The sequence below is a fragment of the Onychostruthus taczanowskii genome, unplaced genomic scaffold (genome assembly GCF_017590055.1).
Source record: "Onychostruthus taczanowskii isolate IOZ18803 unplaced genomic scaffold, ASM1759005v1 scaffold57, whole genome shotgun sequence".
NCBI classification, from domain to species: Eukaryota; Metazoa; Chordata; class Aves; order Passeriformes; family Passeridae; genus Onychostruthus; species Onychostruthus taczanowskii.
In genome coordinates, this window is record NW_024503346.1 from 1015369 (window position 1) to 1040694 (window position 25326).

Consider the following 25326-nt stretch of genomic DNA (forward strand, 5'->3'; position numbering starts at 1 on the left):
TGCATTCTGGAGCCACCAGCGTATCAGTTTTCACATTAAGTTACTGTGCTCATGCCAGCAGGAACTCCCAGCCCCTCGGCCAGCAGATTTGTACATGACCCCGGGCAGCAGCGCCCCGGGCCAGCCGTGCCCGGGGCAGCAGCAGCTGGCAGCAGAGCTGTGCCCGGGGCAGGAACAGCTGGCAGCAGAGCCGTGCCCAGGGCAGGAGCAGCTGGCAGGGGAGCTGTGCCCGGGGCCCGGGGCAGCAGCAGCTGGCAGGGGAGCCATGCCCAGGGCAGCAGCAGCTGGCAGCAGAGCCGTGCCCAGGGCAGCAGCAGCTGGCAGGGGAGCTGTGCCCAGGGCAGGAACAGCTGGCAGGGGAGCTGTGCCTGGGGCCCAGGGCAAGAGCAGCTGGCAGGGGAGCCGTGCCCAGGGCAGGAACAGCTGGCAGCAGAGCTGTGCCCTGGGCCCGGGGCAGCAGCAGCTGGCAGCAGAGCTGTGCCCTGGGCCCGGGGCAGCAGCAGCTGGCAGCAGAGCTGTGCCCTGGGCCCGGGGCAGCAGCAGCTGGCAGCAGAGCTGTGCCCTGGGCCCGGGGCAGCAGCAGCTGGCAGCAGAGCTGTGCCCTGGGCCCGGGGCAGCAGCAGCTGGCAGCAGAGCTGTGCCCTGGGCCCGGGGCAGCAGCAGCTGGCAGGGCAGCTGTGCCTGGGGCCGCAGCAGCTGGCAGCAGAGCTGTGCCCAAGGCCCGGGGCAGCAGCAGCTGGCAGGGCAGCTGTGCCTGGGGCCGCAGCAGCAGCTGGCAGGGCAGCTGTGCCCAGGGCAGCAGCAGCTGGCAGCAGAGCCGTGCCCGGGCAGTGCCAGGCAGGGCAGAGCTGCTCACGCCTGCTGGCTGCTGAGCTCCACCCCGGGCAGGCTGCCGTGCATGGGCTCGGCCCCCACGGCCCCGAAGCCCTCGCCGTCCTCGCTGTCCATTGTGCTGCTCTGCCACTCCATCTGCTCGCTGGCCAGGCTCTCCTCCAGCTCCGAGGAGTTTTTCCATTGCGACTGGTCCTTGGACCAAAACCCTTCTACTTTTCCATAGGAACGATTCTTCCACTTTGACTGTTCTTCGTCGCTTTCAGAGGCACCCCCCTTGGCCTCCACAGTGGGTTTACTGCTGCCGGCATCTTCGCTTTGGGAAGATTCATCTGTCCACACTTCTGGTTTTACCTCCAAGGCGTTATCTTCAAAATCCGAAACCTGCTGGGAGCCAGGCCCGCTTTCAGACTGGGAAGCTCCATCCTTCCATTCCACTGCATCATCCTGGTCATCCTGATCCCCTTCGCTATCTGAAACGTCACCTACCAGTTTTGTTGGCTCTTCAGCAGCAATCATCTCTTCGTATTTAGAGCTTTCCTCTTGTTTTTGCTCAGCCTTCTCTGGAGGCTGTAACGTGTTTTCCTCCACGATTTCCTTGGCTAAGCTGTCCTGGGGGTTCTGCACTGTGCTGTCAGACAAGGCTTTCCCACCCATGTCGGAGACGTGCTGGCCAAAGGGACTGCGGCTCTCGCTGTATTCCTCCTCTAGGTTTTCGTAGCTGTCTGAAGAACTGTCATTGTCTTTTTCCAAGTTGATTTTTTTATCAACAGTCTTACTGACATTGACTCTGGAATTCTTCTCGTCGTGGTTTTCAAACAGCCATTCAGCATCAAAATCCATCTCATGTTTGACTTTGTTCAGCTCTTTCATGTTGAAGCCCAGCAGCACCCCGGGTTTGTATTTTTCACAATCCCTAACACATTTCTTCCTTTTGTTGCTGAAGTGAGATGCGATGTCAGATTTCCAGAGCCACAAGCTGGCCGCCAGCTTTTCGATCTCTCTCCGAGTGGGGTAGGGCTGCTTATTGAAATATTTTGTAAGAAATGTTTTCCTGGCTTCGTACGAATCGTCTTCGTGACCCTTGGGGTCCAGTGCTAGAACTACAGGTTCTTCAGGCTTCTCCTCAAAGGCGGAGGGGGAGTCATCGTCGTCCATCTTCCTCTTCTTCATCAGGGGGAACTCCATGTGCTCGTAGGCGCGTTTCACCGGCGCGGCCGCCGGGGACTGGCCCAGCCGGGACGAGGTCCCTTTGTCCTGCCCGTTCTGGGTCTTGCCCACGCCCCTGCAGTGCACCAGGTGCAGCGTGATGGTGGAGGCCGTCATGTTGCTCGTGTACACGCCCAGGCAGTGGATGCACTTGTAGGTCAGCTTCTTCTCCACGGGGTGAACCGTCTGAATCACCTGGTGCCTCTCCCGCAGGTGATGTGCCAGCGCGTCGGAGATGGGGCCTTTTAGGATTGAAAAGCACAGGGGACACAGAGTTTTCCCCACATCTTTTTTGTAGGGCACTGCCGCTTGTGGAGAACTTTTGACGGGTACGTCAGATTTCTCCTGGATTTTGGGCTGCGGTTTTGGCGGGACAGGGGGGGTGTTCTGAGCGTGGTAAGCTACGGATTCGGCAGGAGCATCCCGCAGGTTGTAGGTGGTGACAAGGAGGTGTATGTTCGTGTGGCTGCCCTGCTGCAATGTCAAATCAAAGGTCAGGGTGGAGTCAGTCTTAGGTCCCATCTCCTCGTCCACGTGCACCATGCGCATGTGGGCGGCCATCTTCTCCACGTCGTTGAAGGTGGAGCGGCAGTAGGGGCAGGACAGCCCGTGGATCAGCATGTGGTTGAGCAGCGTGTCCGTGGGCAGGTAGCGGTTGCAGTAGAGACATTTGCTCGTGAAGTTGTGGATTTTCATGATGTAGTTGGCCACCGCAGGCACCTTCTCGGCCTTGTGCTCCTTCTCAAAGTGGACGCTGTACACGTTTTCGGGGAACAGCTCGTTGCAGATTGTGCAGATTTTCCACTTCTGCGTGGATGAGGTGTTGACAGTGGAAGGACCTGTAGCAGCCACGGGGGATTTGGAGCCAGACTGACCCAGAGCTCTGGATGCTGCCTGGGACTGCGACAGCGACGTCTGCTTGAGCTGCGCCGACGACAGCGAGGAGGAGTTGGCAGACTGCAGCGAGTACCTGGCTGAGGCCTGGGACCTCTGCTCCCCGCCCAGAGTGTAAGGCCTTCCATTGCCACTCGCTGAGAACTGCTTCATGCTTTGTGATTGTTGGGAAAGAGAAACGGGTGCATTGCCACTGAGGCTGAGCCTCCCCCCCGGCTGACCAACGTAACTGGGGGGTACCGATTTAACCCCATAATTGTTCTGCTGCAGGTGAACATTTGACATCATATTGACTCCTGCAGAATTTAACGTGGGCTTTGGTATAGTGAGTCTGTTCATCATCTGCTGTGACGAGAGCGAGCGGACACTGCCAGCAGAGAGGGCACCCATCCTCTGAGGGAGTCCCATAGGCTTTTTATCCTGGGGTTTGGGAGCTATTAGCATCAAAGGTTTGGATCTGGGAACCACTACGTTGGTGTGACCTATCATTGCCGTGACCTGGTATCCGATCCGCTCGTGGTCTTCGATCACGTGCTGGACTAAAGCTTCGTAGGATTTCGGCATGAAAAGGCATCGTTTGCAGTGGATCCCCCCCTCCTCTCGGGCACTGGAGCTCAACGGAACCGCACCATTGAGGGACTTTTCGCCTCCCTTGGCTACGTAAGGAGCAGCAACGTGCTGAAAATGTTCCCTGTAAATGTGCTTTCGAACGATTTCGTAGAGCGGGTCACGGTAAGTGCACTTCTTACAGTAATAAACAGCTTGTTCCACACTGTCAGCCTGCTTGGGTTTAAGGCTCTCGTGTTTGTTTTTGTCTTTGAAAGTGCTGATGCCTCCACTCGGTGTACTGGCATTGGGAGCATGGAATATTTTAATGTGCGTTTCCAAAGTCTTTTTGTCCGCGTTGAAGGTACAGTAGGGGCAGTTGAGCAGGATCCTGTTCTCAAAGTCTTCGCTGTGAACGTTCCGGAAGTGGCTTTTGTAGGCTGAAAAGAACTTCGAGGAGAAGGGACACGCGCTGCAGCAGAAGGGCTTTGTCCGATAGTCCTTGAACAGAGAACAGAGCACAGACTGAATATTCACCTGCACTTCTCAGCAAAATAACACCCGTGGTGTTCTCCACACAACACTCGTGAGCCCCCTGCAACTGTCTCAAACCTTCGATTCACTGCTCTCCCATTTCTGGCCTGCAGATGCCCCTCAAAAGCGGATCACATGAACATACACGTGATGTGGAGAGTGCCTTGGGTCCCTCAAGGGTTTAACCATGACCTTGGCAGGTGAGGCTGAGTCAGAAGTGTCCTTCCCTGTTGGTCACAAAAAGGCTCCTCCCTGCAGCTGAGCTGCAAGAAAAGGCCCCCGTGAGCTCCTTTCTGGGGGAAAGCCAAGCAGGACTGTGAGGAAATGAGACTGTATCCAGATGAGATACTGCCCACCTGAATCTGCCAAACTTGATAGTTGTAATATGGATCTATAACTTCAGCTATTTCAGTGTCTTTATCCATTACACACTTTAACAGCAAAGATGGAATTCCAAATTTTTTTTTTTGGTGAACAGAAGGATGCAAGCTAACCAAGACACAGGCTATACAAGCCCTTAAAGCCACCAAGCCTCCTTCTTGTGATCAAAGCACAAACATGATTTAAAAATCAATCTCAAATGAGGAACAAAAAGGTATTTGGGAATTCCACCCCTGCAGTTTGCCTGCAGCTTTTGTCCCATTTAACATGGTGCCAATGCAGCTCTTGTCAACTGCTATAGCACAGTCTGGAGTGCCACTGGCCTTAGGGACAGCCACAAGCAGCCTGGCACTTCAGGTGGAGTGACACAGGGAGCTCAGAGTTACAGAGATTCCTCCTGGGTGTCAGAAGAAGTCCTGTGCACCGAGCTACACACAGGTCACAGGTGAGGGAGCTGCAGAGCTGCACTCTCCCTCTTGTAGAATATCCCTCTGGAATATCTGCTCTGGCCACCTGCTGAAGCCTCACACACCTGGTGGAGCCCCAACAAACCAAGTGACCAAGAGCTGTCTCCTCTTATATCACAATTTTTATTCTGGGTTACTTAGAAAAAGGGACATCAGTATATTTTATGCAAGACAGTACTAAATGGTAATTTTCAGATTCACAGTAGGAATCCATCATAGGATGGGTGCCAGTTTCCTGTGAGAGCAGTACCTGAGCTCTGAGTGCTCACCCAGAGAGGTTTCTGACCTGCACTGCTGGGGTGACTCTGTCCTGCAGCCCCAGCAGAGGCTGCTGCAGCCCACACCACTTGCTTGAACCAACAGCATCGTTTCCTCCCTCCAGTGCTGGCTCCATTCAAAATTCCTTTATTAGTGGCTCAGAAACATCACAACAGCAGGACTCCCAGTGTCACTGAGCTGCTGTGCAGAACCAGAAATGCCCAAAGCAGAGGTGGGACACAGCCTGTGGGACCCAGAGCTGCACTGACAGTGACCCTGCACCAAGCATCCAGTGAAATAGCTTTGGAAGGGATGGAAACCAGGAATAACACATGTAAGGAAAGGTAAAAGACCCCTTGCCAATTGTATAAAGCTGCTGATCCTTTGACCAGAGGGCTGGTGAAATTGTGCTAGGCTTGGGAGCAGGTGGGAATGGGCTCCTAAGGTGCAGCACTGGCCACCCAGGCTCCTGAGACACACAGCAGGAACAACTTAACAAAAGTAAAGAAAGAAACACATAGCTTTTTGCTGTCCCTTGAGCTGCCCACACCTGAAAATCAGCGAGGAAAACTGCAGGAAAAGCTCTTGGCATGTCTGGGAAATGCCCTTCAGCACGACCCATCTCCAGCCTCAGTTGCACTGAAACTCTTACCAACCTGGTTTTTTGTGAGCGATGGGTCCCACAGTCCCACATCCTCCCAGGTAGTGTTTTTCAAATAAAAGTCATTAGGTTCAAACTGCTTAAAATCCTGGAGAGGGGAAGATGGGAAGAGAGGACAGAGTCAGAAGCAAGGCCCAAGGGCTCCCTTAAGCAATCCCTGAGCACCCCCTGCACCCTCCCAGGCAGAGAGCATCACTCAGGGCAGTGGGGGGGTCTGGAGAGCCCCTGCTGGGAGGGGGAGAGCTCTGAATATTCTCCATACCACAAACACCTGCAGAACATCTTCACCACTCACCCTCCTGACCAGCCCAACACTGTAGTTACAAACTCATCTCATTCCAAAAGCAATCCTGGAGAAAAGTGTTCCCAAACTGACAGGTGGGTTTGGGGTATTTTGGCTGCTTTTTCTGGGGGTGGTGGTATGGTATTTATTTTGTTTGATTTGTTTTGTTTGGCTTTTAAATAATTTCACACAGGAAGCTTTTAAAGTTGGACATGTGTGATGTCCAGGACTCCTTATTTTAAAAAATTATCTTATGAAGCATTTCTTTTGCATTTCACCTCTGGCATGAAGTCAGCAGCACTAAAGGACTCAAAAATAACACTCCCACTGAAATGAACAGTGCAAGTAACACTTTCCCATTTCAGAATTCTCCCCTTAAACATGAGACTTGCCCTACAAATTCTGCAAGCAGGAAGGACTGGCATTTTTTTCTTACACATCCCATTTAAGTGTTCTTTTAAAGAGACATTGAAAGACCAGGCAAAGTCTCAGTGATGGAGTTTGTCCAGAAGAGCAGCACAGAGGTGATTCTGTAACTTCAGGACCTGCTGCAGCACAAACACTTCCTGAAAACCTCAGACCCATTTCTGCCCCAACATCCCACACCAGTCCTGGTTCTTCCAGCACTCCTGGGTTTCAGCAGCCACTAATGTTTCTCCAAGTGTTTACAGGTAGACTATATCTCAAGTTTCTAATTAACTCCTACTTTGTGTGGAACTTAAACAGGTCTAAAAAAAATCACAGCATACACAGATAGCTCCCTGTCCCCCCAACTCTGCAGCATTTCAGCTCTAACCCTTGGAGGTGCCATACTTACTTCTATATGTTCTTTACAGTATTCCAAACCAATGTCACTAAGTATTTTTTTCACAGTTTTCCGGGCCTTTCTTAAACTGCCAAGGTTGTTGACAGGAAGTTGGAACATAGTTTCTATTGGAAAAGAAGAGTAAGAGAAAAGGTTTAAGTCAAATGTGTTTCGTTTGATAATGCTGCACTTTTCCTTTTCAGTCATTGTCTGCCTCATTCCCCCCCAGAGCTGCACCATTCCCTAACACTGTTACATCTCTGCCTTGTTCCTTGCTCAGGCTGCCCATGAGGCTGCAGAGGGCACTTCACAGAGGGCAACACACTGATGGAACAGCTACTGCAGGAGCAATGGGCTGCCTCTGGAAAGAACTTCTGTTTCTTTAGAGTGTGTGTCTTTACCAACCCCTGCACTGAAGCACTTCAGAACTCAATTCTCTCCTGTGCAATGTATCCTAACTGATCTGGAAACTGGCAAGCTGAGCTTCAAGGTTTGTGTCAGTCTTGCAAGAGATTTCAGTGTCTCTTCAGTGATAAAGATGCTTCTTGTATTCTGTTGTAGTAGGGTAAGAAATTAATGCTGTTTCCTCCCTCCACTGTACCCAGAGCTTTAACTGGCTGTGTTCAATTCTCCTAGGAAGAGGGGACCTGAAAGCTTGGTCAGATCCCTCCAGAGAGAGAAACCACTGGGAAAAGTACAAGAGATGGTTTAAACCTCTCCATGTCCCTGGGAACTGTCAGCCTCCCTCCCATCAGTGCCCACAGTTCCACTGGGACTGCCCAGCTTAAAGGGAATCCAACTCATGAACTGCTCTTTTCCTATGCTCTATCCATCCTCATCTGTACAGTGAAAACAATGTCTAATGCAACCTAGAGCAAGCCAGGTCCCTTTTAAAGACATGAAGAATGATTTCAGTGCTTCAGAAACAACTCCAGTCACTGCATCATCCCATTTCTCAGAAAAAAAAATCAGTGAAGCAGCTGAGTATGGTCAGGATTTGAATTAATATTTTCAACTGAATTTCAAATCCAAGGAGATCATCAGAAATGTTACTCCTGGTGATTAATATGAACTGCAGAAAGAGCAGTGCATGAACACAGTGGATGTTAAAGCTCCTGGCAATCCGGGCTGCCTTCTCTGAATCCCAAGTCCCCACCTGAAGAGTGAAGCCCTGTGCTTGCAAAGAAAAGCTTTTTTGTTCTCATGACACAGCCAGAGCCAGTGCAGAGCTTGTCTTTAGGCAGTGATCACTTGTACACCTGAGTCAGCCACAAGTCTCAAAATACTCTTGGTATCTCACAGCAAATTTCAAAATGCCACTGAACTTCTTCAGCAAAGGCATCAAACGCTTTCTCTTAACTCCTGTGTCTAATACAGCTGAACAGGCCACAGGTACCATGGTATACACAAACTCAGGCAATTATTTACAACTGCCTGAAAGGAACATCTCTGGTCTATCTGCAGCATCTTTTTCCTCTGCCCTTTGCCTGCCTCAGTCAAATTTTCAAGACATGAAATTCCCTGGATCTTCCTATCACCACCTACCGTAACAGAGGACAGAGTTAGATCTTCACACCTGAAACCTGAACTCTCAAACATCAGCTTTTAACATCAATCTTACTTTGCAAGCTCTGCTGGACAGCTGAATCAAACCCACCTGACTGTAACAAAACCCCTCATCCTTAGGCATACACAGTTCATTTTATTTAGGAAATGTCTGACTATTTAATCTTAGTGAGTGGAGAGCCAGGTACAGCCTGATATTATTACAGGCTGAGACTACAACAAAAGCTTTTAGCATCTCCATCCATTTCTATTTACAGCAAGTAACTCCGGTTGTAATGTAAACATCACTCTGCTGGCACCTCCTTGGATGGGGACATAAAAGCAGTTGAGATTAAGCAGCCTCTCAAATCATCATCTAGGCATTAATGCTGCCCTGGAAATGAGGGATCCTTTATCTGACCAAAAGCTGATGTTTAAGGGAAGACACCTGGAGCATCTCTGACCACATCAATCTACACTGAAGTGCTGAGTGGAATGAATAAATGACTGCTTAAAACCAACCCCAAAAACACCCTGACTAGAAACATCCAGGCAGGATCTTCAGGTGCCTCAGAAGGCATATCCCAAAGCTCTCCCTCAAGTGCAGTGTGTGCACACAAAGTGTCTGGCTGCACCAGCCACAGGGGAATGGCAAAGGAAGCACAGTGACTGTGAGCATCTGGAACCTTCCTTTGCTCTGTCTGTGCAGTTCCCAGCACAAAGGTCTTGTCCACAGCCAGGTACTGACTCCCAGAACAACTCAGCAGCCAAATGGAAGCAGAAAAGACAAGCTACAAGACAGAAGAAAACTAACTTAGGAGCACCACACTCTAAGTTCTCACTTCACATTTGCAAGAGTGAATGCTTTCTTCACTACATTCCTGTGCCAGTGCACAGAGCCTCCCCTCTGATCTCAGCACTGCCCTCTGAGCCCACAGCTGTGCCCTGAGACACAGAGGGAGAAACACCAAACCCTCACAGCAGTCAAACCATCAAGGGGATAAAGGACAGAAAGCCTGCACCTGGCCCTACACTGCAGAAGCAGTTCTTCTTTTAGTGCAACTGAATTCTTAATTCTCCAGTGGGTCTTTTGTACTTTGGCCCTGGTCAGGACCCCCAGTGCCCCAGGAGAGAGGTGCTGGGCTGTTCCTGCTCTGACTCAGGAAATGGGACATTTCTGACTCAGGAAATGGGGGATCTTCCCACGTGCAGCTCCACAGCACCCACAGGGAACAGGGCTGCAATGACTCTGGGAAAGGTGCCCCACTGAGCTCCCTTCATGCCTGGACATTACTCAGGGTGCTCCCTGTGCTTGGCTGATGTCTCAGCTTTGGTACAGAACAACCAAGCACAATGGATTTCTGCTGTCAGTCTGCAGAGTAAAACAATGGCTTTCATCCAGAAATAAAGACCTAAAGAAATCATCTGGAGGAAGATGCTGCTGTGTAAAGGAACCATGACAGCACCACTCCACTCTTCTAGCAAATCTACTCTAGGTTTAATTGTATTTATGCTTAACTGGAAATGGCACCCTGTCCTGCCCACTGCCAGGGAAGCCTCCCCACGAGCAGCAGGCACAGGATGTGGGTGACCCTGAGCACTGCACTGAGCAGGAGTCTGCCCACAGCAGGGTCAGGGGACAGCATTGCTGGGAAATGGCAAGTGAAAACCAGTTATGGAATCCCCAAAAGCTGTAAACAAAACCCTGGTGCCCAGTGCCTTTTATCTTGTTCAGGCACCCCAGACCTGTGGGAGTTGGCCACCCCAGCCACCCCTCCTGCACTAAGGTACTTTCTTCACAGGATCATCATGGAATGGCCTGGGTGGGAAGGGACATTAAAGCTCACCCAGTTCTCCCCTGCCATGGGCAGGGACACCTTCCACTATCCCAGACTGCTCCAAGCCCTGTCCAACCCTGCCTTGGACACTTCCAGGGATGGAACAGCCACAGCAAGAATCACTGTAAGGGGCTCACAGGGAAGAATTTCTTCTTAATATCTTCTAATTTCTTCTTTTTATCTCTTGAGCTGAATGTTTCTTAAAAGCATTCCATGAAATTTACACTTCCATTCAACTTTCTCTAAATAAGTGACCTCAGCATAAAACTGTGGATGCAATTACAGCCCTCTTGTACATGATTAAAAAGAATGATATACAGCATCAGTTTTACCTTCTCTTTTGAGCACACAAGGTTGACCTTCCCCTTCCTAATGTTCTCATTTATTCCTATTATGAAAACTGAGAAAACCTGAACTTTGTGGTGATCTGACAACCAGAATTACCAACCACCCTGTAGAACAAAGCAGTAGGTGTGAACAAGTGTGCAAAACAGACATTTGTATAAGCAAGGTGCAAACCCAGCCTGTTCTGTCCCATTGTGACTCAGCTCAATCTTGTCTTACTAAAATAATCAGCAGTGTAAGAAGTCTAGTTCATTAAAGCAAATTTTTAATCCATTTTGATCGAAAATAGACTATTTGCTGTTATTTCTGTGCATGCTTATAAAACACAACCGCTCTTACTCTGGTTCCCCTCTCCCCCTCATCATCCTCTGCTGCTTCACAAGGTCCATCCTTTCCAAGCTCCTTCCCCCTCTCCTTTCTTTGCTGGTTCTTGGCCTTCTGGGTCCTTACCTCGCTCATTTTCCCTCTTCTCCTCTTCCCTGTGCCAATTCATAGCGTCCACATTCTTTCGTCGTTCTCTCTCATCCTGTCTCCACCGCTTCTTGATATCTTTGTCCTTAACTTGCTCATTTTCTCTCCTCTTCTCATCATCCCTGTGCCATTTTATTGTTTCTGTATTTTTCTGCGGCTCCACGCTTCTTTTGAGATAGTCTTGTCGCCTCCTCCTCTTTTTTAACATATCCCTTTCCCTGGCACGAGCCTGCTTTTCTTTCTGGGAAAGAAAAGCTTTACGGGGCATCATGAGCTGCTGCTGTACCTGCAATAATATGGTATCCATGGAATAATGCACTCTGTACATGCACAACGGCTCACCTGGAGCCCCACACTTCACACACAGGCACTGCCCTGCTCCTCCTCTTCCCTCCTGAACCTGGGCTCGCTCTGAGCTGGGTCAGGCCAGGCCGGGCCAGCTCCAGGGGCCACCTCAGCTGTGGCAGTGGCATTTCTGTCCCCTCCCTGCCTCTGGCAGCCCCTTGGCTTTGCTGCTCCCTGTGGGCTGTGGGTGGACAGAGCTGTGAAGGGAACCTGGGGACCTTCAAAGCAGTCCCCTCTCTTCCTGGAGAGATACATCTAATCCAACTTAAAGGTGCTCATTTTTCTTTCCAGACCTCCATCTCCACGGAATTTGGGTGAAAATGGCTCTCTCGGCTGGGAGGAGGGAGGGGGGATTAGGAGACAAGCCACAATCTGAAAAATTGTGTAAGCTTTGTTTCCTGGGGAAACCTGGCCAAAACATTTAACTGCAGTTAATGAAATAAGTCCTGACTCATCTACCCAGACTTCCTCCAAGTGTGTTATGTCTTGCTATTCACAGGAACAAAAGGAAAAAAATGAGACTATTTACTTGGAGTTTCTGCTGACAGCATTCCTGAGGGGTGGGGTTTCTTGGGGTTGGTGTTTTGAGGCTTGGGGCTTTTGTTTCTAATGGGGTGCCAATGGAGACTACATTTACCAAACTGTTTTTACTTTTGGTCATTTCTCTGCAGTCACCCAACACCCTCATATTTTCAAATGTAAAAGTGTTAGTACCTGCAATTTTGAAATAATGGAAGAATTTATACCATTATTGATAACCTTTAAATATTTTTGTGTACACACTGAGCAGTGTTTCAGAAATGCCAAACTGCAGTTGTAGGCCAGGTTTGAGTTGTTTGGTTGGGTTTTTGTTAAGTTTTGAAGAAAGATTTGCAGAGGTCTAATCAAAATGAAAACTGCAGATAGGACAAAATTACTGGATTACAATACTTAAGCAAAGCCTAAAACAAAATGAAACAAATGTACTTTTAAAATTTAGCTACCTTATGGAAAGCACTTGTTCCCAGCATGCAATACTCCATCTTTTTCCTACAGAAAAAGCAATGTTTCAAACCCTTATTCTAAAAGCTGTTCCTTTCTCCTACAATACACCCCACTCCACACACTGTAACCCTCTACTCTGGTCTACTGCCTTTGTTAGGTCTGTATCATGATCCCATGGCTTTCATTCCAATAATTCAACCCCAAATTTCTTAATATCCATAATAATGCTAAAAGGGAAGGGCTGCAGCAGAGTCAAAAACCATAATCAAAAAAAAATTCATGCAGTGTGGTAACACATCAGTACATAAAATTCAGATTATGCTAAAAATGTCTTCATTAAAAGGGTAGCTCTCTACCAGACAGCCTGGGTTTGGGTATTAAATATTTCCCAGTAACAGTTGGCATTAAAACCAAAAAGCAACGGGAACCCAGGATCAGCATCCTCAGTGCAACCCAGACACTGCAAATCTGTAGCACAGCTTCAGTTCTCTGTGGGCTGGCTGCCAGGACATTACTGCTGTTTACTAGAGCAAACTTAACTCATTAACTTTGTAAATGTACATTATCATTACAATTTTATCAGTAACCCGGTTCAATTTCAATAACAATAACACCAAACACATCATGCAAATGATTTTCCCTCCCCCACCCAAGGCAAGTACCAACATTTCAATCTGTCATTGTTATATTTTCTTTCATTTGTTTCTGTTTAGTTTGCTGTTGGGGGCTTTTCCCCCTTCAGTTTTATCTTTTCACAGTATTCTCCCCTCCCTTTATACAGCTCACTTTGATCAGTTTATAGACAAATGATAGAAAATACCTTAATAAAGAGCATTTCAGCTGAATTTCCAAAATTAAACATTTCACTTGAGATTCAAATAAGTAATGTCATAGTCCAAGGAAAAACTTAAAGGGACATCCAACTTAAATTGCAGATCTCTGAACTTCCCTATGCCAAGTCAGAGTGCTTCCCCCCAGTTTGTTTAGCATTCCAGAATCTCTCTCTTGCAGTCTAAACCAGCTTTCACTTTCACCTCTGATGGTTTTAAATCAACAGAAGAGAGAGAATCTGAAACCAGGGAACCAATTAATCTGCAGTGAAGCTGCCAGAGTGATTGAACCCAAACCCCCAACCTCTCAATTTTTCTAGAGTCCAAGTTGGTGTTCCTTTAAGTTCAAAACGTCCAAACTTCAGAAGTGAACAGTCTAAACTATCCTTTCAATTACTTTTTTGCCCATACTTTGCCAAATGAAAATCTTTACTCCTCCCCATCCCTGCAGTACTTCTGATGAGGCATTTACCTCCAAAATGAATGGTGCTTGGGCGTCTCAGACTCATTGGACAAGCTTCAAGCACAGCCTCCAAAGCCAAGTCTCCTTGCAGAATGCCCCCTCAGGGCTGTGTCACACCCCCCGGGGGAGCCCAAAGCCCGGGCACACAGGAAGGCTCATATCCTGCTGGACAAAAGAGATAAGAGGTGTGATAAGGGCAGTGTCACACTGACAGCTACAAACTGCAGCAGGTCCCAGCAGGTTTGTGCTCCAGCAAAAACTGCTGGGGGACTCTGCAGTGCTCAGCTTTCAGCTCAGGCAGCCAGTTCAGAAACCCAGCAGTGCAGAGGCTGGGAATGCTCCTCCTCACACTGCATCCCCCCCTGCAGTGCCCTGGCTCACCCCCATGAGCACCTCACCCCAGCTATCAGCACCACAGCACAGCTCAGGGACACTGCCACCATCCTGGGACACCTCCCGGAGGCTCCCGTACAAACAGGTCCCACCTTACATGACAATGGGACCTCAAACAGGTGGCATGGCCTTCAGCCACAGCCCTGGGGACACACATTCCTCCGGGAAGCGCTCAGATTAAACCTGGCAGAGGATGGGGAGTCTGGGGAAACGGGAATGTAAATGATCACACTTTGTTGGAAGACTGATCCCTCTTCAACTGCATCAGCCACGGACAGAAAGTCAGTCTTGCACATACTGGAAACACAACAGGTAAATATAAATCTGAAACTACCAAATCTAACGTTTATAAAAGCAAAACTTGTTGAGTCATTCATAATTACTCTGCCAGGGAATAAGGCAATATAAATTGTTAGATTTTAATCTCTTGATTACTCAGACAGAACAGCCTGAAGTAGAGAGTGCTTTTCTTTGGCAAGTACACTTCCAACACAAGACACCACAACGTTTTAAGAAATTAAAAAAGACAACATTCTTAAAATACTTCACATGGCAGCAAACCTGAATATTGGAACATTGCATGTGCTTTATTTAACAAGAGCATCACCCACACCCTCGGCCACGCAAAGATGGGTTATTTTGTTCCACACTGGATCATTTTCTGACCAGAAGGCAGACTTTGTGTCCCTGTGTGTCTAGCAAGTCCAAATGAACTGGGGAGTCCTCCCTGCAGCAAACACACTTCTGGGTGAGGACCCATCAGGCTCGAGAGCAGATCAGTGGCAATTACTGCATCAGCCTGATGATGCTGAGCTCAGGGAAGCACTTCATCCCACGCTGGGTCCCCCAAACACTGAGGATCATTTCTGTGCTGTGCTGCTGACAAGGATCCCCAAGCATCTGGCATGCTTCTTATGTCATGTCATCCATATTCCTTTGGTTTTAGCCAGTATTTCAAGCTGAAGAAGCCACTGGTTTATACCTAACAGCCCAAGACAGAATCATACATCAGAGCTGGCAGCAGCTCTGGGTTCCTGGGCAAGATGAAACAAGACTTGGTTTCTTGATACTGTGTGTTTTATTTCCCTCCTCCAGCTGCTTTTGAAACAAGGTAACTTTTAACAATTTGCCCAGCAAACTGCCTTTCATAGCGTGCTCTTTTTAAAAGCCAGCCATGAAACAGATTTGCAGACAAGGCTGGTAGCACAACACTGAGTGAAATCTCTTAAAATACAGGGAAAATATGCAAGAAAATGAACCTGTGGTTCCCACAGCAACAGAAAAGATGCCTCTCTGTGTATGCAGGTTAAATGATGCTCTGTGGTGTGATGGTGTAGAATATTCTATATTCACATGAGGACAGTGATGGCCTGTCCCTGGAACCTGACAATTCCAGGACAGCTGAGCAAGGAACATTGACAGACGGGAAGCACAAGGGTTATCTCAGGGAACAGTGAGCAAGTGGAACAGAAATATCAGAAAAAAAAGTATCAGAAAAAATAAAAGCATGAGAAAAAAGGAATAGAAGTATGAGAGAGAAGAGAGAATTTGGGAGATCAGAAACTACTGAGAGCTTCCTTGAAAGTAAGAGTTGCAATTAACTCTCTGCTCCCCGTACAGAGAGAGTGATTGAAGAGTCTCTCCCAACACACCTCTCACTGGCTGACATTGAGCATTCTCACTTTCTTCCCTGGGACTCTTCCCTTTCCTCCTTATTTAAGCATTTCTGGCCTAGTTTTGGAACGGCTGTGCACCCACACCCCTGTGCAGGTAATGAGATTTGCAGTTCAGCAGCACATCTGAAACGCCAGACAAGGAGGGCTCCTTTGCAATCCGCTGTAATCCCGCAGGGAGCCTGTTTTGTAACAGCGACATTTCCAGCTGGGAGCAGCTCCTCAGCCCGGCCCCTGGGCCACCTGCAGCAGGGTGGGCCTCCAGCTGCTCACAGCTCAGCTCCAGCAGGGATTTGGGGTGCAGAGCCAGCCCCTGCTCTGAGGGAGCCCCAGCCCTCCTGCTCGGGTCTGTACCCCAAACAGGACTGGGCGCACGAAAGAGGAATCAACACAAACCCCAAATGACACCCTCAGTTATGGGGCTGATGGAAATGCCCAGCTGCAAGCTGCTACCTGGACAAAGCACTGTAAGACCTGTGCACAGGACACACTCCAGCTCTCCCTCACAGGCAGTTTGCTAACAGCTCCTTTGTCAAAAAGCCAAGGATCAAAAAATATTAAAAACCACTTCAGAGATTTGATCAGCAACTCCCAAAACCAGTTTCAAGCTGTGTGTCAAAACAAAAGGACCATTTCACACCACTTTTCAGGGCATCCTACACAAACATGGCCTCAGGAGAGAAGTCCATCTAAAATGTGGTACTGAAGAAAACCCCACCTCATCCTTGGGAGGAAATCATAGACTAAAAACGTTTAACATCCTGTTTCAGTGGTTACAGGCAGTTTTCAGCAAAGGTTTATGAAACTCTGGTTTATACCTTTTTGTTTGGGCTTGCTGCCTAGCCTCAGCTTGACTCTTGCATTAAGAACTCCCAACTTCCCATCCAAGGAAGAACTATGGAAGGCAGCTGTAGTGAAAGGAATTAGTAAGGCTGATATGCCTCAGTCTCCATTCATTCTTTATTTAAAGGCTAAAAAACCACCTTCTGCAGCCCTGCACACAGGGATCTCCTAAGTCATTCACACACTTCTCATTCTTGCTCAATTTCTGGAATTTTCCACTGGAGCCCGAAGCTCCATCTGGTGGGTGTGGACACTCACTGCAAAACTGAGCAGGAATTAACTGTTTCCTCATCAACTTCGGTTCAGCAGGACTCCTGGGCACTGTGGCATCTCTGTGCCCCAATGTGACATACAAAATGGTCAAATTTGGATTGCTCTGGGAATCACAACTCCTTGTTTCTGTTCTGGTGAACAATCTGCTTCCCTAGGCTCTGCTGGGAACTCCAGGTGGATTTTCTAATTTTGATGATGAAGGCTGAGGTATGTTAAAGAATGCTGGTGGCTGTAGTTGAATGCTTTCTGAGGGATCTTTTCAACACACATGATAAAGGCCACATCAACCCTGGTAACCTCTGTTGCATTCTGAAAAGCACTTTGAAGTCGTGTTCGTTCTCTAGGGCACAAGAAATCCTGAATTACAGACACTCATAGCTCCAGAATTAGGCTTGCACACCTCCTGCCATCTTAGAGAATATCTTTTGTGACTGTTCAAGACCTCCACAGACAAATGTTTATATGCACACAACATGGGCAGTTAAATCAATATTCAATACACATCCTCAGTGTGAGAGCCAGGCTTGTTCAGGGCTATTTCTAAAAGATTTTGGTGTGAAATGCAATAAAGCCTGCACATCTTGCAGAAATTTAAAATCCAGACTGGAGATCATTGAAGCACAAAGGATATTATTTGCTTACACCATGATATCCACACCTCAGTGATCAGCAAAAACGACTGCATGAATATGCTCTACAATTCCAAAATAATCCTCATCTAGATTGTAGCTAAGCATGAACAATCCCAGAATAAAAATAATTTTGGAAATAGAAGCATGATTAATGAATGAGCAGTTACCATTTAAATCAAGAATCATCTTTAAATTTTCAATCCAAAGCTCACAAAAACGATTGTGTAATTAAACAAAGCAGCACAGTAGTTGCTGTAAAATGTGCAAGAACAAAGCAAATAATCAATATACACGTAATTTATGACTGGATTACACCGACTGGGAAACTGCAGCCAGATCAGACTGCAAGTGAAAATGGTCCCCTGCCCTCTGTGTCATGTTTCCTGACATCAGCACTGTGTCCACAGCCAGAGCAGAGCCCTGATGCAGCCAGAGGAGTGGTTTGGGGCAGAGCAGCTCCTTCCCTCACCCAAACAGCGGTGCTGGGCCCCGGCCAAGCCCCGGGGCAGCAGGAAGCAGCTCCAGCCCTGCCCTGGCAGCTCCCACACACACAGAGACAGACACGGACACACAGGCACAGATACACACACAGATACACACACAGGCACAGATAAACAGACACAGGCACTGATACACACACAGATACACACAGAGGCACAGACACAGACACACACAGGCACAGACAAACACACACAGGCACAGATAAACACACACAGGCACTGATACACACACAGGCACACTCACACAGACACACACACAGAGACACACACAGAGACACACACAGAGACACACACAGAGACACACACAGAGACACACAGGCACTGATACACACACAGAGACACACAGGCACTGATACACACACAGAGACAGACACAGGCACTGATAAACACACACAGGCACTGATACACACACAGAGACAGACACAGACACTCACAGACACTGATACACACACAGACACACTCACACAGATACACACACAGACACAGATACACACACAGATACACACACAGACACAGACACACACACAGAGGCACAGATACACAGACACACACACAGGCACAGATACACACACAGGCACACACACAGACACAGGCACAGATACACACACAGAGGCACACACACAGGCACAGACACACACACAGGCACAGACACACACACAGACACAGACATTCAGGTATTCACACCCAGAGCAGCCCTGCTGTGCCCTCAGCACACAAACCAGCACACAGAAGAGCACAGGAATACTTTCCCCAGCTCATCCAAAGCCCCGCCAATCCACGCTGTCTCAGACAGCAGATCCAGCAGATACTGGAGGGATCTCGCCAACTGGCTGCATCTGAGTTTTCCGAGGGTAAAAATAGGCACTGAAGGAGGCTGGTGCTGCTTGTTTTCCCCTGCCTTACACTTCACACACGCGAGGCACAAACGCTGCCATTACAACACGGGGAAGGGCTGTAAACAAGAGCTTCAGACCAGTCTTACACTGCACATTTCTTACCTCTCCCTGTCTGCCTAAGCACAGCTCCCAAGGGCTCCAGTCCCTGCCTACATTCCAGCCTTAGGCCACCTCAGCTACTGCTGTCTTCCATCTGCCTCAGGAACCTTCGACAGGCAAAGGGCTTCATAGCAACAGCAGCAGCAATGGGGAAACAAAAACGAAGATCACAAACTTGAGTTTGACTGTTTAGGTGAGAAAAGCACTTTAAGATCACTATCTTGCCCACTCAAGACTTCCAGAGCCATTTTGTCCCCTTACTGTTGCTGCTATGAAGCTGCATCACCAAGAGCTTCCTTGGCCCAGCTGCAGCACGAGCACAAGCTGTGAGATGCAGGGTCCCATCAGACACCAGTGCACACAGAGGGAGAACAGGGTGAAAGACAGCACTGGCTGAGACCCGGGAGATGAGCTGGGGCAGGGAAGAACCAGCCAAAAGTGAAGGCAGGCCTGAGAGCAGGCCCCTTCCTCCACCTGCAGGACTGGAGGAGTGGGAGTGGTCCCTCAGGGAACAGCTGCTCACACAGTTGCTTTATTTTTGTTTCTTGCAAATCGTTTTAGATACTACTTGAGAAGTAGGTATTAAATGAAAGATTTTTGCCAAGTGATCTGCATACTTCTGCAGGTGTGATGTGTCCACAAGGTCAACTACACAGGCCTTGGACTCAACAGCCACAGTCAGTTTTCATCTAAATAATCCTCAATGCCACCTTAAAAAAAAAAAATCCAGTAAGGATATAAATGGCGGTAACTGAAAGTGACTCACTGCAGAAAAAATGGTATTTACTCCATTCTTACTCCAAACCATCAACCCTCATTCACATTCAAGAGCACTACAGAGAAATCAGAGACACTAAATACAAGCTCCTGTTTGCCTCCTGACACCAGAGCTGCAGTGAAGCTCTGAACAATGCAGTTCTTGCACATGGCCCTCAGGTAGAGAAACAGGAGTTACACCCTCTCGAAAAGCCTTTATTCAAATCTGGAACACACATCTGATTTTCAAACCAGACTTAAGTTCTTCTGAAAGCTCAGAAGGAACAGGCCAATTTGGCCAGCCTGCCTAGGAGAGCAAGGGCATTCTTCCCAAATGTGTCAGGTGAGGCAAAATAAACCTCCCACATATAATGAAGCTAAAGGATTTCTTTCTAGTAGAAATAAATTAACATCAACAAGAGTTCTTTTTTTTTTCCAATGCAGAGACTCAGAGCAGCACCTTTCATTGTCATCTCCATCTCTTACACTATCAAGAAACACCACTAGCAACAGATTTATTTATATGAGCAGAACTATCTCCACATTAAAAATTATCCTGTTACAATTATGTTCATAGGAACCATACCCTATATATATATATACACAAATCTGGCACAGAGCAGCTCTTGACTCACTATAACAAAAAAATCGAGTGATGCTTGTTTAGATACAGGCCAGCACAGTCAGCTGTTGCCAGAGAAATCAGAGACACTAAATACAAGCTCCTGTTTGCCTCCTGACACCAGAGCTGCAGTGAAGCTCTGAACAATGCAGTTCTTGCACATGGCCCTCAGGTAGAGAAACAGGAGTTACACCCTCTCGAAAAGCCTTTATTCAAATCTGGAACACACATCTGATTTTCAAACCAGACTTAAGTTCTTCTGAAAGCTCAGAAGGAACAGGCCAATTTGGCCAGCCTGCCTAGGAGAGCAAGGGCATTCTTCCCAAATGTGTCAGGTGAGCAAAACAAAGCTCCCACATATAACGAAGCTAAAGGATTTCTTTCTAGTAGAAATAAATTAACATCAACAAGAGTTCTTTTTTTTTTCCAATGCAGAGACTCAGAGCAGCACCTTTCATTGTCATCTCCATCTCTTACACTATCAAGAAACACCACTAGCAACAGATTTATTTATATGAGCAGAATTATCTCCACATTAAAAATTATCCTGTTACAATTATGTTCATAGGAACCATACCCTATATATATATATACACAAATCTGGCACAGAGCAGCTCTTGACTCAATATAACAAAAAAATCGAGTGATGCTTGTTTAGATACAGGCCAGCACAGTCAGCTGTTGCCTTTTAAACAAGCATGGTGCATGCACCTTAAAGAAAATAATCCCACTAAATGTAGCATTATTAATATACAAATTCAGCTGCACTAATGACTTTTAAAAACTTGTCAGTTTTGCCCATGCAGGTAGAGCAGCTCCAAGGGCCCCTGTGAGACAACACTCTGAGCAGCTGCAGCTCCAGAGTGTTCCCTGCCTCTCCTGGCACCTCTCCTACAGTCTTTAATCTGGTCCTCCTCAGATCTGGTACTGCTTTGTTCATTCCAAACAAAGTTTTGTCTCCCTTAAACATCTCGAGTAGTGGAGCAAAGATGACTTTCCCTTTCTGAAAATAAAACCCCACAAAAACCACCCCAACACATTTCCTATGAAGCTGTTAAATGTTACTTGCAGCTACCTCAAAACAAACACATTAACCCAGGAGCATCTCTGCTTCCACAAAATCACTTGTTTCCATTTCTTTCTTTGCATCAATCAAATCAGCTGCCATCTTAATAACAAGCTATAAAATACACATTTGCACCGTATCACTTACGACTGCTGATAAGATTCTGATACATTTCTGTATTCCAGGAATTCTACTGCAAACTTCAATGTTTACTTTCAGTATTTATGTTACTGCAGAGTGGCAAAGTGGGAATAAGCAGCCATTCTTCACCCTGCAGTGTGTGAGCAGCACAACCCACCTGCCCCAGAAGCGTGTCCTGCCTTTCCCTAGAGCTCCCAGTGCTCAGAACAGCACAGGCACTCCGGGCAGCACCAGCCAAGGAGAGTTTACACTTAACCCACACACTGTGGCAACGACAGAGACCACTGTGTCAGTGGCAGGGAGCACTTCTGACCACTGGCAACTTCTGCCCTACACACCAGAAAACCCATCACCTTCCTCCTCTCAGCCTGAGGAGCACACACACCTTCCTGGGGGCTGTGTTTGTGCAGCTGATGCTTAACACTGCGGGGCATGAACTTTCCAAAACAGTCAGGAAGTTCCTCTTCTTTTCTTTCCTGTGAAGACTTTTCTTTCCCAGCTGTGACACCAGGTCTGTCTCACCTACAGGCAAAGGAGCCACCTTTCACCTTCCCCTGCACATCCAACAGCAGCCACCTCCCTCCCTCCCTCAGCTGAACACAACCGAACTGCAGGCTCTTCATGACAGCACAGCCTGAAGCAGAAATAGTGGTGACCTAAAGGGATGCCTTCCACATGAGCGACTGAGGGACCAGTGCTTCAAATCAAAACAAAAAAAAATTACTTTTAGTGTGGTGACCTAAAGGGATGCCTTCCACAAACCTGTCTGAGCGACCAGTGCTTCAAATCAAACAAAAAAAAATTACTTTTAGTAATGGGGCACTAAAACGGTGTCAGTTTTCAATGATCTCAGAGATGTCCCCTGGGAGCATCTCATGTCTACTGGATACCAAAAAGTCACTCTTGAATGCTAGCTAAGAAATAATGCTAAGTTGAGCACAGGGCAGCTAACCACCAAAAACAGTGCAAAAACATCTAGCTTAGTGTCAGTTTTGGAGAACAAGTTATTGGTTGTCTGTCAAAAAGGACATCTCTGTTTAGACTGACGTTGGAAGTATTTGCTGTAATAATCTTCAGAAAAGGTAACCATTATGTTACAACCCATCAGCATCTGGTGCAATTGTCTAAACAGGGTGTTTCTCTTCTGATGTCTCTTTTAAGATTTCAGCACACATTATGGTAGCTGTCCATCTACTGATATCAAATTACTGCCCAACATCTGCAACTGCACATCTGCAAAGGAACCAAGCTTTGGTTTGTTATTAAAAGCAGAAAAAAAAAAGAAGGCTTTTCTGTTTCTTAAGCAGACTGATCCATCTTTCTCACCTAGAAGGATGACAACTTGTGATTATGAGTTCGCAGAGTCCTGAAGTGAAAGTTTTCCAAGCAGGAGACCCTGCAGGAGGGAGCACTGCTGAGGCACACAGGGCTGAGCTGCACAGCAGCCAGCTAAGGTCGGTCCATGCTACCCCGACAGGCGGGAATCCTCTGCCTCCGTTACCTCACACCTCCAAACAGAAACAGAAAATAGCAGCAAAAATAAACAGAAACACAGCTAGGGGGGGAAAAAAAAACAAAACAACCCACAACTTAAGAAAAAGAGGGATTTCTCCACAAGGAACACAAACCTCTCTGACACCTACCAAACGGCCTAAATACACCTAACAACCATCAAGACCTGGCAGCGGCCAGTTCCGTTGCGGGGGCAGACAAAGGCACCCCCCCGGTGCGCGGACGGCCCGGCCGGGCGGTGACACGAGCCGGGCCCGNGGCCGGGCTGCGGCGGATTTCGGGGGGGGGCCGGGGGTGTCACGCCCGCGGCCGCTGCCCGGAGGCACCGGGGGTGCGCCCACAACCCCGCGCACGCACCGCCGCTTGTTTTGGAACCCCCGCTCGGGCCGCGGCCGCCGGGGGAAGGGGGTGCGTGGCACGGGGGTTATCTGTCCGGTGCGGCTGCGAGGCACCGGGTTTGGTGTCCCCCCCGCCTTTGTCTGAGAAACCGGTGTCGGTAAGTGCAGCCCGGGGCAGGGATGGGTGAGGTAACGGCGCTCCATCCCGCAGCTGCGGCTCGGGATGGCAGCGGCGGCTCCCGCCTTTTCCCGCGGGCAGGGACCCCTCGGCTGCTCCCATTCATCGCATCCCCGGCGCCGCTCCAGCACCAACTCCGCCGGCGGGGCCCGGTGCAGCTGCACACCGGGATGCCGGACGCGGCCGGCAGCAAGCGGTCCCGCTCCCTCGGGCTGCCGGGACACGTCCGTGTGGGGAAGGGAGGCGGCCGGGGCCGGCGGCGGGGAGGGAGCAGCGCCGCGGTTCCCGCAGCCGCCGGGGCTCCTCAACATGTGTGCGGGCGGGGAGGGGCCGCTGCCAGCTCCGCACGCCCGGTGCGGCGGGCAGGGCGGCGGGCACGGCGCGGGATGCCCGGGGGAGGGAGGGGGCGGTCGGGCGCTGTCCCCGCCCGGGTCGCACCGCGGACCCGCGCTCGCACCTACCTGACCGGGCTCTCCTCGCAGCGAGGGCGGGCTGGGTGCCCGGGGCGGGGGCGCGGGCGGGGGCAGCGCCCGGGCCCCTCAGACAATACAGCCGGGTCCCGCTGCCCAGAGCCTGCCCGGGCCAAGATGGCGGCCGAGAAAGAGCGGAAGTGACGCCAGACCCTCATTAGCATACGGGACTCATTGTCCGGCGGGAGCTCTGCTCTGCTCTGCTCTGCTCTGCCAGCCCGGCCCGACCGGCCTTCGACCCGGCCTCGAGGCCGCCGGGGCCTGCCGTGTCCATCCGTCGGAGGTCGCGGGGATGCTGCAGCGCCTGGAGCATCTCGGTGCCCAGGAAAGGCTGAGGGAGCTGGGGCTGCTCAGCCTGGAGAGGAGCCCAGCTGAGAGGGGCCCTCAGCCCTGGCTGTCCCTGTGTGCAGAGGTCAGAGCGGGCCCAGGCTCTGCTCCGGGCCCCAGAGGCACGGGCAGGGCCTGAGCCCAGCAATTCCCTCACAGGAGGCAGAGCTGCTGCCCTGGGCAGTGCCCAGCCCTGAGCAGAGCCCAGAGAGGCTGTGGAGTCTCATTCCAGAACAGTCTGGACACTGTCCTGTGCCGTGTGCTCTGGGTGGCCCTGCTGGAGCAGGAGCTGGCACCAGCTGAGCCAGAGTCCCTGCCAGCCCGGCTGGCTCCCGGGTTGTGCCCAGGGAGGGGCCCAAGCCCAGGGAGGGCAGGAGGCGTCGTGTGAGGCGATGGCCGCGTGGGAGCCTCCCTGGGACACCCTTTGCCAGGCTCGCCATGGGCTGGGACAGTGGCACTGAGCAGGGGGTTCTGTGAGGCCACACGGGAGCTGGGTGATCTACACACTGCCGCGCTCTCAAATCCGAATTAGCCGCAGAACCACAGAATGTGCTGAGCTGGAAGGCGCCCACCAGGAACATGGAGCCCTGCGCAGGAATCCATCCCTCCGTGTGCCTTCACGTTTTGGGTTAACAGCCTGAGAAGAAGCCAGCGCCCAGAGGCAGGGCTGTGATCTTCCTGGTGAGCCCTGTGCAGTGTTCACACACCTGTGCAGAGCCACTGCACATCCCATTTTGCAGCAGGAACACTGGATCAGGACAAGACCCCGCATGCCATTGTACCTTGTGGATCATGACACTGCTCAAGATCTCTTCAACAAACAAGGATGAGTTCTAAAAAGCCTTCTAGGAGTGAAAGGGATGGATGGATTTTGTTACTGCAGAAAGACACAAGCACCTGGAAGAGGAAGTAAAGTG

General features: G+C 49.5%; 1 protein-coding gene across 1 annotated transcript; it reads right to left on the bottom strand.

Annotated features, from left to right (window-relative positions):
• Positions 1–253: 253 nt before the first annotated feature.
• On the bottom strand, positions 254–24121 carry LOC121342999 (activity dependent neuroprotector homeobox). The gene is made up of 8 exons (XM_041417777.1): positions 24074–24121; positions 22911–23092; positions 13700–13852; positions 11048–11354; positions 6882–6994; positions 5777–5869; positions 763–3981; positions 254–274 (listed from the first exon to the last, which is right to left on the bottom strand). Exons 4-7 carry the CDS (start codon positions 11337–11339, stop codon positions 853–855), a joined length of 3627 nt encoding a protein of 1208 aa, XP_041273711.1. The 5' UTR covers positions 11340–11354; positions 13700–13852; positions 22911–23092; positions 24074–24121; the 3' UTR covers positions 254–274; positions 763–852.
• Positions 24122–25326: the final 1205 nt, after the last annotated feature.